The 14594-nt window shown below is 39.7% G+C and overlaps 3 protein-coding genes across 5 annotated transcripts; 1 reads left to right on the top strand and 2 right to left on the bottom strand.

Annotated features, from left to right (window-relative positions):
* Positions 1-1028: 1028 nt before the first annotated feature.
* On the bottom strand, positions 1029-9566 carry LOC105454298 (lisH domain and HEAT repeat-containing protein KIAA1468 homolog). Of its 3 annotated transcripts, XM_011696842.1 has the most exons (17): positions 9428-9566; positions 9279-9353; positions 8945-9142; positions 8357-8515; positions 7895-8250; positions 7689-7802; positions 7170-7414; positions 6649-6959; positions 6136-6422; positions 5494-5880; positions 4980-5149; positions 4578-4701; positions 4064-4334; positions 3601-3736; positions 3110-3309; positions 2642-2903; positions 1029-2345 (listed from the first exon to the last, which is right to left on the bottom strand). In XM_011696842.1, the coding sequence occupies exons 2-17, from the start codon at positions 9328-9330 to the stop codon at positions 2198-2200; spliced, it is 3420 nt and encodes a 1139-aa protein (XP_011695144.1). In that variant the 5' UTR covers positions 9331-9353; positions 9428-9566; the 3' UTR covers positions 1029-2197. The 3 variants fall into 3 exon arrangements, with proteins under 3 accessions (XP_011695144.1, XP_011695143.1, XP_011695145.1); XM_011696841.1 differs by having other exon boundaries at positions 9279-9565; XM_011696843.1 differs by having other exon boundaries at positions 4980-5133; positions 5553-5880; positions 9279-9561.
* Positions 9567-9740: 174 nt separating this feature from the next.
* On the bottom strand, positions 9741-12217 carry LOC105454299 (probable 26S proteasome non-ATPase regulatory subunit 3). Its single transcript, XM_011696844.1, has one exon. The coding sequence runs from the start codon at positions 12067-12069 to the stop codon at positions 10549-10551; it is 1521 nt and encodes a 506-aa protein (XP_011695146.1). The 5' UTR covers positions 12070-12217; the 3' UTR covers positions 9741-10548.
* Positions 12218-12470: 253 nt separating this feature from the next.
* On the top strand, positions 12471-14463 carry LOC105454300 (THO complex subunit 3). The gene is made up of 2 exons (XM_011696845.1): positions 12471-12676; positions 13495-14463. The coding sequence occupies exons 1-2, from the start codon at positions 12491-12493 to the stop codon at positions 14275-14277; spliced, it is 969 nt and encodes a 322-aa protein (XP_011695147.1). The 5' UTR covers positions 12471-12490; the 3' UTR covers positions 14278-14463.
* Positions 14464-14594: the final 131 nt, after the last annotated feature.

Here is a 14594-nt window from a genome sequence, read left to right on the forward strand (position 1 = left end):
GTTTCACTAAGGATTATAATATAAAGAGAGAGAGGCGAGATATACAGATTATAAATATATATATATATATACATATATATTTTTTTTTTCAACGAACCATGCGACGGTTCTCTCCGGGATGCGGTTCTCCGCTTCGCCGCCACTCTCCAACGATGTAGTAAAATATATTCAATGTATATATATTATATACGCAAAACAATATGTATACTACTACACACACACATACACACACACACACACACACAAAAGAAAAAAAAACGGGATAGGCTAAGCATTAATTAATACATACGTTGATGTATGAGTGCGTAATGGTAATGTCGCGATGTGTGCGTTTCACGATCCCTACATTGCGACCCTCGCGTCGCCGGATTTGTAAGGGCGGGGGAGGGGGAGGGGGGAGAGAAAAAAATAGCGATTCGCGTAATCGCGCGCCTTGTCGTCACACACATGTAAACACGCGCGTGCGACTCTTAACGACTCTGTCAGACGACCATCAGTTCGATTTCCTTTCCTCTGGATTAACACGGGTTCTCTTTGGTTCTATAATATATTGTATTTTCCGTTTGTCCTCTTCTTCTTCTTCTCCTCTGTATTTCACGTACATACACGCAGAAAAAAAAAATAAAACGCGCGTCTCGTTTGTTGCTTTCTGTTTTTATTGTTACACGTGCGCGCGCGCGGTGTAATTGTAGCTGCGGCTGAACGAAAATTTTTTAGGACCGAGGGATCTACGATGCCTATAGATATTAATTGCAGGAGAGAAACGGAGCGGTGCGAAGGAAAGTGCAGAAATATTGGATCCGTTTGATTAACAGTGTTTCTTGAATCTTAAATCGAGTTAGGATAAAGAAAGGGCGAGAGATAGAGAGAAGGAAATCAGTAAGCTATTGTGGAAGTACTTTGCCCGTTAATTTATACGCATTACACATAATTGTGTGCTATTTATGTGACTTGTAGATCCACGTTGAAATTTGAGTTTTAGTCTCTTAACGGACTGAGCCTTCAGATCCGCCCGGGTCGCGCAAATCTTTTTTTTTTTTTTTTTTTTAGGCAATCCTCGAAAATTCCGGCAAATTCGGTGTTGCGCGTAAACAAAATGAGGGTTCCACGAAAAATTGCACTGCGTGAGAGCGATAATGAAACGTACTTCGATTCCGCAATTGTCCAGCGGGATCGAGTCGCGTCGCGGCAAAAAACTCCGACAATTGTGTCGATTAATTATCAAACGGAAAGGGGAAACAGGAAAAAAATACAATAGCAACGTTTCGTTGACGCATCAGGATAAGCTGTGATTATATAAAATGAAAAAAAAAATGAAATATGAAGAAAACAGAACCGGAGCAAGAGCAGGACGCAACAGGATGTGTATTCCTAGAAAGTCTGATTTTGTAAACTATTCTACGAGGAAAACACTTGTGTATTATATATATATGATATGCGATATATATGATATGATATATGATATGATCTATGACGTTTGTTTATTACTATGTAAAGTGACAGATTTCGAAATTAAACATTAATTACTGTTAGTAGCTGCGTTTTGGATCTATTTTCTCTTTTTTTTCTTTTTAAAAGCCCTATTCCGTAATTCTTAAAGATATTATTGTTATTAGTGAGCAACTTTTATAAATGATAACTTACTTATTAATAATAAAACGGTAACAAAATTCTAAATTCAATATAGCTCTTGTTCTTATTGGGTTTTACAACTTTCTCGCTATTTTATTATTGTAATATAACTATTTAATTCTATTAAAATAATTTCATTATAAAATAATAATAGTTTACTAACAATAATTGTTCAATAAACACCGTTAAGGATGACAAAATAGGGCCTTAAATATAGGTAGCTACATGAGGATCATCGGAAAGTGGACAGGAAGATGTCAGATGCTGTGGAGGCGCAGACACTAACTGAATGAACATACGAGTTTTTTTTTTTAATGAAAAATGTGAAAAACGTTTTCGTATTCCTCACCTCTGAATTCCTTAAATCGTGTTAATATTTAAACAAAATAATTTACACATCACTTACAGAGCTAGCGCAATAAAAAAATAAGTTAACATTTGTTAAAACAACATTATACATTTATGTCTAACAACAACCTTATTGATTGCTCTCGCGAGCCTTTCGCCGATGTGACACCTCGGCTTTCTCTCTCATGATTTTGCTATAAGACAAAAGGGGGAGTTTTTATTTCTTGCGGAAAATACTCGGCATGCCGGGTGATCCGGTTTTCTGTTGAAAGATTTTGCTCATCCTCTGGCGCATGTCCTCGACACCTTGGCCGACGTTCACCGTCGCCATCGATAGGGAAAGTCCGGAGCTCGCCGAGGGTGTCCTGGAATGAGAATAACTTATTACGAACGTTTAAACATTTTTTTATATATCGAGGAAATATTTATAATATATATATATATATAGTTTTTAGAAAAATATTCAACGATCCGAAGATATCAAATTTCAGAAATCTAGATTAATGAATTATTGCAACTATAAAAAATTACAATTAGTATATATACAATAAAATATAAAATTATATTTTTATTGTTATACCGTACGTATTTATAGTAATTGATTCATGACTTATTACAAATATACGATTATCTTTGCGTATAAATGATTTTTATTCAATACCTATCTATTGGCTTCGGCAGATCCTGCCTGGACTCCGCTTCTCTGAGCAGAGAACGCACTGCGTCTCTTTGCTGAGGCAGGCACTGATTTACCAGCGTCTCGAGATGCCTTAGTCCCGGCAATACAACTCCGGAAACGCATTGACTACTTAACGGACAGTAAACCAGCACAGAATACGCCTCCACCAGCGCGTTTACTAATTCGGTCTTACGGCTCTGTTGAAGCGCGAACGATGCAATCGTCAATAAGAGCGTTGCTATTACTGCAATTAACAACAGCTCAGTATAAGAATACATAACAGTATAAGAATACATAAATAATAATAATAATAATAATTTTGAAATAATAATAATAGAGATATAAAAATTTTTTATCAAAAGTATTGAGATTGAGAGTATTTCGTATTTTGCTGTTTTATGCTGGAGACTAACTTTCCAGTTACAACACATATTATATGGAATAACGTACTGTCTTCTATGTAATTCTGCGGACAAGTGGGAGCAATGACCGCAAACGTGGATACTAATGAGGTCGCCAAAATTTGAGAAAATTCTTGTGGATCCTTCGCGATCGTCTCCAGTGTTAAACGTGCTTTATCACGTGCCTCTCTCACCTTGCACTCCGTTATTATACGGCCTAGTGTGGAGATTGCAGCGCAACGCACACCACTAAAGATATTTATTCGATTATTACATAGCGTAAAACGGAAAATATTAATAGCGCCCAAAAGATGATTCATCATACATATTTTAAATAAAGTAAATAATTTTATATCAATCGTGCATTTTTAGAATCTCGTTGTTAAGCAAATTTTTGAAATTTACGTTATGTTATGCAAATAATTTAAGTTTATGGTTATACATTCAAAGACTTTTGGAGTAATGAAGGTTTTAGAACAGAAACTAATGTTAATCCATGAATTTCAGATACATGCATGCATAAGAAGAAGAGTCTCTCACACTTCAGGATCGCTGGCGAGTGTTACAATGGCTGGTACGATCTTGGCGTTCGCTAATCGGTCTGAGATGTACGCGATAATGGAACCGAATAGTGTTGCTGTTGCACATCTCACAGAGGACCTCTGATGCATTACACCTGCAAAGAAGAATCTTCATGTTTTTGTTGCTTATAATTCAAAAATATTTTGCAGAACGTTATAATAAAAATATATCGATCCTGAGAGTTATAACAAAAGTATATCGACTCTAAGAGAGAATATAAATAACATATTCGCTGATTCTTTTGATACGCATATATATTTTTAATTCGAGAAAAGAATTATTTTTAATAAAACAATTATAGTTTAAACGAGAAGTAAGATTTTTTTTAAACTTCTTGTAATATTTTTATTTATTATATACTGTTTCTTCTGCAAAACTATTAATGATAATAATATGATAAAAAAAGAGATACGACACGAACCATCCCATAAACTTGCAAGCACGTATTCTTGTGTTTGTTCACGAGCGCATAAAATACTGGCAGCGATTTGCAACCAAGATATGCTGGTGCCGCTCATAGATAAAACCACGAGGAATTGTTTGAAGTGATTTGCGAGCTCCGTGGAATCGAGTGTACTCAGAATCACTAAGTAACTCGGGATCAATGCTAAACTCATATTCTTCTTGTCTGCCGATAATGCTGTTAATTGCTTCTCAAGTTCCGACACTTCCGAGGAAAATACTGTCTGTATCTGAAATAATATTTATTCACCAAATTCTTAGGCAATGCTCTCTAAATACTTCAACAAATATTTTAAGAAACTAAGAATTTTTAGAAGACATTTAAGAACGGAAACGTTTCTAATTCTAAGAATCTAAGGACTTGAATTTACAAATAATTCAAAATTTGATAATTCCAAGTCATCAAGTCAGAGTTATTAAGTATTTTAATAGTATTTCTATCTAGATATACAGAATTTTTTTTGTACATTTACCCTCGATTGTGTGATATATTTCCCAAAGCCTACGCACAACGAATAAATGTACGTAAGAAGGGTTTTTAGAACATTTTCCTGAGCTGCGTCCAGAGACTTCATCATATCCAAGACATCAAATACCCTGCAAAAGAGAATGCATTTTGCAAATCAATATCTTTAAACAGAAATAATCAAACTTTTAGAGATTCGTATTAAAAGTTTTATTTTTTTATAATTGTAAATTTTTTTAGAGTCGTCCAATAATTAAACGACAGCAGAAATAAATTTTTATGAAGCACTTTTTAATAATATAATGCGCTATTATTTTAATAATATTATTTCTTAATATTATTATTTAACATTTTAAAATAATTATTATTTAATATTATTTTTAATAATAAAGCAACAAATAATATTTACAACTTGTTCGTAAACCACTCTAATTCCGGCCAGGATACGTCCTCCCAGGATTTGGAGAAGAAGGTATTGAGAAGAACACCGACGTCGACGGAATCCTCGTAGAATACCCTCGGGTCGATGATATTGGAGTGACACAACGCCAGAAATTCCTCGGCTGCACCACAAAGTTTCTAGAAAACTTTTGTGCTTTTGTTTTTGTGCGAGCTTATAAGCTTTATACAAAATCTACTAAAAAAACTTTTCGATAGCAAGATTTTTCTATTATAATTTTTAAATCGTGAAATCTTCTACCTCTCTATTTTTTAAAAGTATTAAAATATTAGCTTTTAATATATTATTATTCATTCCACATAGATCCTAAATTCTTTAGATTTAAAAAATGTTTCGTTTTTGATTTTCATTTACAAATCATTGAATTTAACCTTCATTTATAATTTGTTAACTTTTTCAATTTCTAAACTTTTAAATCTTAAAATTTTCAGTTTTTATAATTTTTATTATTCATATATTTTACCTTGTAATTACTGAAATATACATTCCAATATTTGTCATTTACTTCCTCTAATAACTCACACAAGTCTGGCGACGTATCATCCTTGACGCAGGCCCTCACCGCATCGGCATTGGCAACGCACAAAATCGTATAAGGTAAGATGCACTGCAGAATGCTGATCGACGGCGTCAACTTCTCCTCGTCGACGTAGTCTTTGTTTGGCGAAGTCTGGGAGTGTGCCGGCTTCAGCTGATTCTTAACTTTCGAGAGTATGCGCGGTAGCAGGTTCAGGTGCAGCCTCCTCAGGGATAATGCCCACTGTGCCAAGACCGGTAACAATACCGACGACGCCGTTTCGACGACGATCGACGACGTGTCGTGGAGTGCCGTTAATACCAGTTCTTCGCACTGTAATTTATATATATAACAACGTATAAAAAAAAATATAACAGAATGTTATGTTACTAAAATCTTGTAAAATAATTCTCTGAAAATTCTCAAGTTTTTCAGGTATTTTTATTAAAAATTGCAGGCAGGATTAGATAATTTTTTAATGCAACTTTGAAATAAATTAAAGTCGTAAGCAACAAACTATATGTTGTAAATTAGTAGAGGACAGATAGAAGACATAATAAAAAATATGTAAAACAATAAGATATTTACCTGAAAGTATTTGTCAGGATCGTCCATTAAAGCTATGAGTAGCGCGAGGCTTCTCACTACGCTAGTTCGCACAACAGGATCCTTGTCCTCCAATAACATCTGCTGCAACATTGACAGCATCAGCGAGTTTCTGATGGAAGCTGACGTGTAGGATGCCAACACAGAGCAACATTCGACAGCTAATAATCTCCTCTCTGGATACTTGTGTTGACTCTGCTCCCAACAAATCGTTAGAATTTCTTCCGTTTCCAACGGCTCTCCTGCGAGTTTCGCCATTACGATTAAACCTGAGACAAAAAAGAAGGTAACCTTCAATTATAGGCTTAGCCAGTAAAGAAATATTTTTTAATCATTTTATAATTATGTTGCGTGTATTACAAATCCAACTACCAAATTCTACTTTCTAAACGAATAAATTTTATTGTATCTGAATTCTTTTCTAAAATAATAAATCTTATTGCAATTTGTAAATCTATTAATACTAATCATTAAATTGTATATTTTTTTACTAACCAGCCAATATCATTTGCCGCTCGTCCTCCTGCGGCCTCTTCTTCAAGTTGAACAATAGCTGCAGTAACTTTTCCCTTTCGCTGGAATTGGAATGGAGATGGATCGCACTGAGGATAAGAGGAATGATTTCTTCGCGTCTATTAAGGATAATGTTGGGCACTACACGTGGCAGAGTATATGCTAAAATATCAATTAACGTATCCCGGGTGATTCCGTGCTTCAGTGATTCTTCCACCGATGATATTAATGATCCCGAAATATTCGCCATGCAGTGTGCCGCTATTTCCGACTTGAATTTAGCCGGCAAATCTCTGTAATGTTTACAAATATACAATTAAAAAATATATAATCGTATCTTGGATTCTTAAAAATTTTCATATAACAAATCAATTAATTTAATTAGCTTCTTTGTAACTTAAGATTTTTTAAATATTATTTTTCAACTTGTTTATCTAACTACTTGAATAAAAAAACGCACTAGGATTTTAAAAAATTAAATATGTATAATAGCATAAAATAACCTGGAGGATGCAGTTGGTAGGGCAGAGGATTTCTCAGTAATATTTACTCTAGGTAATTGCAGCCTGGTCCATTCCTTATCTCCCGGATCTGTTTCGTCCAGGCTAACTACTGCGGACGCGCTATCGTCTTCCTCCAGTTCTTGAGTAGTGGTCGACATGTCCCTTGGTAGCGGCTCAAGCAGTTCAAATTTGTCAGGAGTTGTAGAGTTGGAATTTATGGTACGGATAGTTCCACAGCTACCTGACTGTAAGTAAAATATAGTCATTAATAATAATTTTTTGCAATATATAATACTCCATAATCATTAATTCCAAGTCAACAGCTTGGAAACATCGATGAAAAAAACATAGATAAGCTATACTTTGATTTTATAATAATATATTTATAATAATATATTATAATAATATAAGCAATAATCATTGAGTCTCAGAAATTAATAATTAAGAATTATTGTTAAAAAATACATTTATTAATTGTAAAATCATCTGACAAAAGAAAATACTAATTAAATAACTCACCTTTACCGGATTTTCCATAACATTCTCCTTGTCCGACGAAATAACTTCCTGGAGAGCGTTCTTTTCTTGTTCCAGCACTGCAATTTGCTGCTGCAACCTTTCAATCTGTTCTGCCTACGAAGAATATAGAGCTCTTGTAGAAATCAGGGATTTAACCAATAAAAAAATATTTTGGAGCTCCTACAGTTTTATTAAAGGAAACAAACCATTTCCGGTGATTCATCCTTCTGTTGCTCAACGACATCTTCGACGACAAAGTCCGTTTGCACAGCGACGCTCGTGGACGGGGGTTTGTCATATCCGTTGGCTCTCATGTACTCCCGATATATCTGCAACAATTCCGTGGGTTTGGGAATGTTCAGCCCGACATCTTGCCAGTCCTCGAAATCCTGCTCCTCGCATTCATCGCTGAACGTGATCGAGGTGAGCTTGTACGATCTTGCCAGGAGGTATTCGTTGATGAGAAAATTCAGCGCTCGCTGCTCGTGCGGTTTTATAGGCAGCTCGGTAGTCAGATTCTTTTCAGAGTTCTTGTCTGGTGTCTTCAGCGTACCCTCCAATTCTGAAATTTTAATGTGAAATTGTATATTATGTAACTGTTTCAAATTGTATATTATTGATTGAAAACGCGAGTCGAAATCGTGTTTTGCCATTCAAGTGAGACGTACCTGTCACCACAGTTAAATTAGCACGCAGCGCGGAAATATTTTCCCTGGCTTTGCGCAACTCAAACTCGAGAATGGCCACTCTCTCGTCGACGCCAGCCCCATCCTCGGAATATCGAGTCATATCCAATGAGTCCAAGGTGGCCTGACTAGAAGATCTGGCTAATATTTCATTTATATGTAATGTTTAATTTCTAATTTTCTGTTTTTTGTTTGTAATTTTTTTTATATCGTTGATCAATAATTAATAAAATATAATAATTTATACCAATAAATACGATTTTCCATGTATTAATTTGATATTAACATCTTTTATTCATTGATTCTATGTTAACTATTATTTAAATATGTGAGACGATCTTATATTAAATTACAAAGGATGAAAAAACTAATAATAAGCAAATAAAATATCGTAGAAATAAAAAATATGTACAGTGCAGGCCGAAAGTTTGAAAACGTTTTTAAAAAATTTTTAGAGAACATTTTTTTAAGATCTTATTTAAATAACCGTAACAATGTGCCTTACAGCTGTAGCTAAGGTTCAAGGCAATATAATAAAATCCATTCCTATATGTCTAACAAGATACATACGCATCGGAGTGTATGGCTCTGGCTTGATGTTGGAGCTCTCGAAGTTGTTCGGATTCGAGAAGAATTCCCTGAGGATCGGCAGCTCCTTGCCAGCTTCGCACAATTCGGCGTGCAACTCCAGGGCCGTCAAGAGGAGCTTCTCGTTGAGAAGCTTCGCGGCCATCTCCTCGTAGGATATCGTCCTTGGGGCCGCATATCCTGAAATAACGGCGGTCGTGAAAAAGCCTGGTCGTTAATTATCTAGCGGTTGTAATCGGTTTCACGATCAGTTCACTATGTGATTAATCAGCGCGTATTGTTATGATGGATTCAACGACGGACGAGACGAGGTTACCTTTGTTGTTCGCGGACAGAGACTCCTTCATCTCCCCCACGACACTCGCCATGATGCTAACGCGCTCAGGTATTCCTAAGGAATGACATTTCCACGTGAGACAATGCTGGCCCGTGCTGCGTACGCCGCTTTGATATTAAATGCCATACATATGTAACGGAAAATGATTATTTATCATGCAAATAACGATGACAACTCATCTGACGGACGATGTGAAACTGCACCACGTAGATTGGCGACTCGTGAAGTGGTGATTCATGATGCCGAGCCGAGTGGCCTCGAGTTCTCAAAATTCCCTATTCAGCGGTCAATTAAAATTCAAGCTTATCGGCCGCGTTTGGCGTAAGCAATTTTTGGTCTTTTAGCAGAAAATAAATAAGTATTAACAATAATTTAATATAAAAAATAAAAATATCACTTGGAATATTGAAAATAAATATCTTGGGCAAAAAATAAATTATGTTTTTTTTTTACAAGATTTTCGTTTATTCACATATATCTATATTAGATGATTTTGTTAATGCACATAAAATCATATAAATGATACCTATATTGTTATCATATCATCTATTGATACCATGACATTATAAAAATAATAAATATATCAAGGTAGCACATATGTGTCTAATCTCCTTTTTTTTTATATTTTTACTTTCGCTTTTACATTTTTAATTATGCAATTTTAAAAACTTATTACAATTAGTCGAAGTAAGACTTTTGATACAATAACATATAAATAACAATATCAAGAAGTTACTTCATTAAACCGATTGCAATATTGTTTTCATTTCATGTTACATATAATTCGAATTGTATTATTTATTTCTTAAGTCATTGACTTAATTTACATCGAGCACTTGATACGCGTACTAATGGGTAACTTTCTATTAAATTAGCTTAATTTCGGCGATGCGTGTAAACGTATACATGATACGTCTATTGAATTAATTATCCTGATGCACACTATATCAGATTACTCGATTCTTTGAATGCATTACTGAAATTAAGACAATATAATAGACAGACACTAATTGGTACGCGTAACAAATGTACGGCATAAACTAGGTCATTATTGACGTTCACGAATGCGAGGATGCATCCCGTAAATGTCAGGGCAATGCATTTTATTAGTCTTTATCGGGCCTATAGATGTGTCTACAAATCCAACGTTAGAAAATCACGACTTAATATCTTCTCGAACGGCACCGGAAACACGTCACGCTTCCAATTTCGTCTAAGAATTCTCGATGTCTGCGGACGTCTGTGGAATTCAAGGGAAACCATCGTCGTCTTCCTCGGCCATTTCTTTCGCCAGCTCCAGATCCTGCTGCTCCCTCTCTCTGCGCTCCTCCGCGGACTCCAGGTCCTTGCCGTAGGACTTGGGCGGGTAACGCATCGCTTTGACGCTCTGATTGTGCAGGTCCAGGCAGAAGGTGATCCTCTGATGGAAGGCCAGCAGCGGCTCCTTGGTGCAGTAGATGTCCGTGGTCTCCTTGCTGCGCATGTAGCCGTTCTCCGGATCGAGGGTGGCCTCGATCACCCCGTCGCGAATCGCCTTGGCGACGATGAACTCGGCGTCGACGCTCGAGTCCAGCCCCAGTTTGCGGGCGATGTCGGCCGGCGAGATGCGCGAGTAGGACAGCCCGATCGAGCGGATCGCCGTCTTGATGACGTTGTGCCGCAGCCGCAGGATCAGCGTGAACGTGTGATCAGCGCGGAACTGCGGCCCGAAGTTCTCCAGGACCTCGCCGAAGCGCTGCAGATTGCCCAGGCGCACCGCCTGGGTCAGCTGGAAGTACGGGGCGAGGGCGCGGCGCAGGGCGGCCTGCCGGAATATCTGCCGCTCCGGGATGTCGCCGAGGAGGAGCTCGACGGCGACCGCAAGCTTCTGCACCGTCTGCCGAAAGCCGACCGCCGTGGTCTGCGGCGCCTTGCGCATCGCCTGCACGAGGTACTTGTGCGCGGCCGAGTACTCCAGCCGGGCGGCCTTTATCCTGCCGAGGTAGTAGAGGAAGCGCGCCCACTCGTTGTTGCTGGCCGACTCGGGGAAGGTCGACTTGAGCACCAGCTTGTCCGCCTGGTCGTACAGGTTGTAGTGCAGGTAGTTGCGCAGCAGGCAGTTGATCAGCACCGCCTGGCCCTCGAAGTCGTTGCGCAGGGTCGCGGTGCGCAGGCGGAGGTGCAGGAAGCCGCGGATCTTGTCCAGCTGATCCGTCAGCTCGTACGCGCGCGAGTGGTAGAAGTAGCACTTGGCGGCGATCAGATCGATGGTGCGGCGGTTCTGCGCGCCGATCTTCTGGACCAGCTGCTCCGAGCACTGCACCGCCTCGTTGTACTTGCCGGTGTCGATCAGCCGGATCAGCACCATCAGATGAACGTAGCCGTCGATCTCGGGCAGCAGGGACGACGAGGGGGCGCGGAACTTCTGCGTGACCGCCTGGCAGTCGTCCACGTCCATCGGCTCCTCCACCCAGGCGAGCAGGGCGTCGCGCTCGGCGGCGGACTTGGTGTAGAAGCCGGTGACGAGGCCGCGCAGCACGACCGGGTTGAGGCGGCGGCGCGTGTTGGGCAGGGCGCGTAGGGCGCGCAGCACGAAGCGCGGCTCCTTGTTCTGCACCGCCTTCTCGATCTGCCGCGTGTGCTCGCGGATGTCGCACAGGGTCTGCATATCGGTGTCCCGGCGCTCGCCCGGCGCGCCGTCACCGTCGCCGTTGTTCTGCGCGTCCGACGCGCTCGCCGGATTCACGTCCACGTCCATCGCCTCGACGTTTCTGCCGCTCGGTACGCCCATCGCCCTGGTCTGTCTTCTGGCCGCTGGCGATCTCGATTCCTCTCTTCGATCCGCGATCCGATCTCGTGCACGGTGTGTCCTTACTCCGGTCAGCCGCTCAGATTCTCATCATCACTCACCTCGCGTTGTATCGCTCGCTGCACGTCTGTCGCCTTGTATTTGTGCAATTCACGTAACGGAGAGGTTAAGATGCCCGCGCGCTCATTGGTGCGTTTGATTCTGTTTGACCATTGACAATGGCGTGGATAATGCAGGATTCACATCCGTGGATTCTTACATCCCACGCTTGCCACCATGAGCGGTAGCGTCTTTGGCCGGATTGGCTGTGAATTGGACATTGGCTCTGATTGGCTCTCGCGTGAGGGACCAGAAGAAGTCTGTTGACTTGTGAGCGTTGTGGTTAGGTTAGCGGCAGGTAACGATGGCGGTCGCCGCTTCGTCTGTCGAAGAGTTAATTAATTATTTTAAATCGCACAATAAAATACGAGAGCAGCAGAGCCACTCGGCGAAAGTGCACAGCGTAGGATGGAGCTGCGATGGCAAATACCTGGCCTCAGGCTCGTTCGACAAATCCGTTTGCATCTTCTCGCTATGCCCGGATCGTTTGGTTAGTAAATATATAGTAATCTGTAAATCCACACCATTCGCGGCTTATTTATCCTAAGATAATATCCTGAGATAAACTTCTCTCAAAATTTTTCGTGAAGCTTAATACAGTACTCCAACTGTGTTTCTTTAATTGTTTATTTATCTAAAATCGATAATTACAATAGAGTATCTATTTGTACATATGATTATCGATGCTGTCAGGGGATAGCTGATTATATTAGAGGATATTTTATTGGTATCTCATGGGCTGCGTTGCACTTAAATTAAGTTCAACTTTAAGTTTTATAGTATGTTTATTTATTGGAGCTATGTGCCTCCGTTGAAGACACATAGCTATAATAAAGTCAACAATATCACTTAATTTTCATTCTTTGATATCAGCTATCCTTTCACAAATTTTAAGTGCAAATAGGAGTCAAATGCATAGACGATAACAGAGAATAATATCACGGTGTTGCCAGGATCACTGCCTTAAAAATCCCTTATCAAATGGTCACTTCGCAACTGCCTCTTTCTCGATATTTCTGTGTTTCATTTACCTTAATCGCCTATCTTAATGTATACAACAATATTTTCGAGTGTCTTGATTCTCTTTACAACTGTGTTTATTTGAATTTGAATACATCTTGAAAAATTGCACTTGAAAATTTTTAATATTAAAAATGGAAAATTTTTTTATAATTTAGAGAATAATTTACTTTATCGAAACACCTTTTCATCAGCCTTTGTATGTTATTAAATTATTTTAATACGTACACAATTCTAATTGTTGGATTTGATTACAAAGTTCTTAACAATACAATTTTTTTTATTTAGAAGCAGGAAACGACTTTTAGGGGACACGGCGGCAGCGTGGATCAGTTGTGCTGGCACGCTTTCTGTCCAGAGTTATTATCAACGGCGAGCGGAGACAAGACAGTCCGCATCTGGGACACGAGGACGCAAAAGTGCACGGCGAATATTAGCACCAGAGGGGAAAATATCAACATATCGTGGTCACCGGACGGCAACACGATCGCTGTAGGAAACAAGGAGGACTTGGTCACGTTCATTGACGCCCGAGTGATGAAGATACGTGCAGAGGAGCAGTTCAACTTCGAGGTGAACGAGATCTCGTGGAACAAGGATTCCGACACGTTTTACCTGACGAACGGCCAGGGCTGCGTCCACATACTTAGTTATCCGGAGCTCGAATTGCTGCACGTGATCAAGGCGCATCCTGGTACCTGTATCTGCATCGAGTTCGATCCGACCGGCCGGTACTTTGCCACCGGGTCCGCCGACGCGCTGGTCTCCCTGTGGGACGCCGACGAGTTGTGCTGCTTGAGGACGTTCTCGCGGCTGGAGTGGCCGGTCAGGACTATCTCCTTCTCGTACGACGGGCAGCTCCTGGCGGCGGCCTCCGAGGATCTGGTCATCGACATCGGCGAGGTGCAGACCGGCGAGAAGATTGCCGACGTGCCGGTGGAGGCGGCGACGTTCACCGTCGCGTGGCACCCAAAGCAGTATCTCTTAGCTTACGCGTGTGACGATAAGGATTCGTACGACCGAAAACGCGACGCTGGTAGTCTGAAGGTGTTCGGTTTCGCGAACGATTGATCGTGTTTTCTACCTTTCGTTCGCGCTGCTCCCAAAATATTAACAATAAAATATTTTATATGTTAACTCATAGGTGATATATTTTTCTAATATTGTAAAATATTGTGTAATATAATCGCGATCGCGATTGATATGTGACATTAAAAACTGAACGGTACTCCAAAATTAAAAGCAATTGTAAGCGAATATAAAGATAGAAAATATTCATCATGCTAGATGATGAGAGATATGAAAAACGACTTTGGAAATACTTTGATTTATGGGACTATATTAAAATTCTGAAAAGACCATTAATATGAAAATAGACTGAACGTTTC

This window comes from Wasmannia auropunctata, unplaced genomic scaffold (assembly GCF_000956235.1).
Source record: "Wasmannia auropunctata unplaced genomic scaffold, wasmannia.A_1.0 LD335987.1, whole genome shotgun sequence".
NCBI classification, from domain to species: Eukaryota; Metazoa; Arthropoda; class Insecta; order Hymenoptera; family Formicidae; genus Wasmannia; species Wasmannia auropunctata.

What these genes read in the sequence shown, in the direction of transcription:
- LOC105454300 (XM_011696845.1), top strand. Translation starts at nt 12,491, where the DNA reads ATGGCGGTCGCCGCTTCGTCTGTCGAAGAGTTAATTAATTATTTTAAA. An exon ending in CGCTATGCCCGGATCGTTTG is followed by an intron (nt 12,677 to 13,494) that starts GTTAGTAAATAT and finishes TTTTTTATTTAG; the next exon opens with AAGCAGGAAACGACTTTTAG.
- LOC105454298 (XM_011696842.1), bottom strand. Translation starts at nt 9,330, where the DNA reads ATGGCGAGTGTCGTGGGGGAGATGAAGGAGTCTCTGTCCGCGAACAAC. An exon ending in TAATTTAACTGTGGTGACAG is followed by an intron (nt 8,251 to 8,356) that starts GTACGTCTCACT and finishes TTAAAATTTCAG; the next exon opens with AATTGGAGGGTACGCTGAAG. An exon ending in GCGGCAAATGATATTGGCTG is followed by an intron (nt 6,423 to 6,648) that starts GTTAGTAAAAAA and finishes TTTTTGTCTCAG; the next exon opens with GTTTAATCGTAATGGCGAAA.
- LOC105454299 (XM_011696844.1), bottom strand. Translation starts at nt 12,069, where the DNA reads ATGGGCGTACCGAGCGGCAGAAACGTCGAGGCGATGGACGTGGACGTG.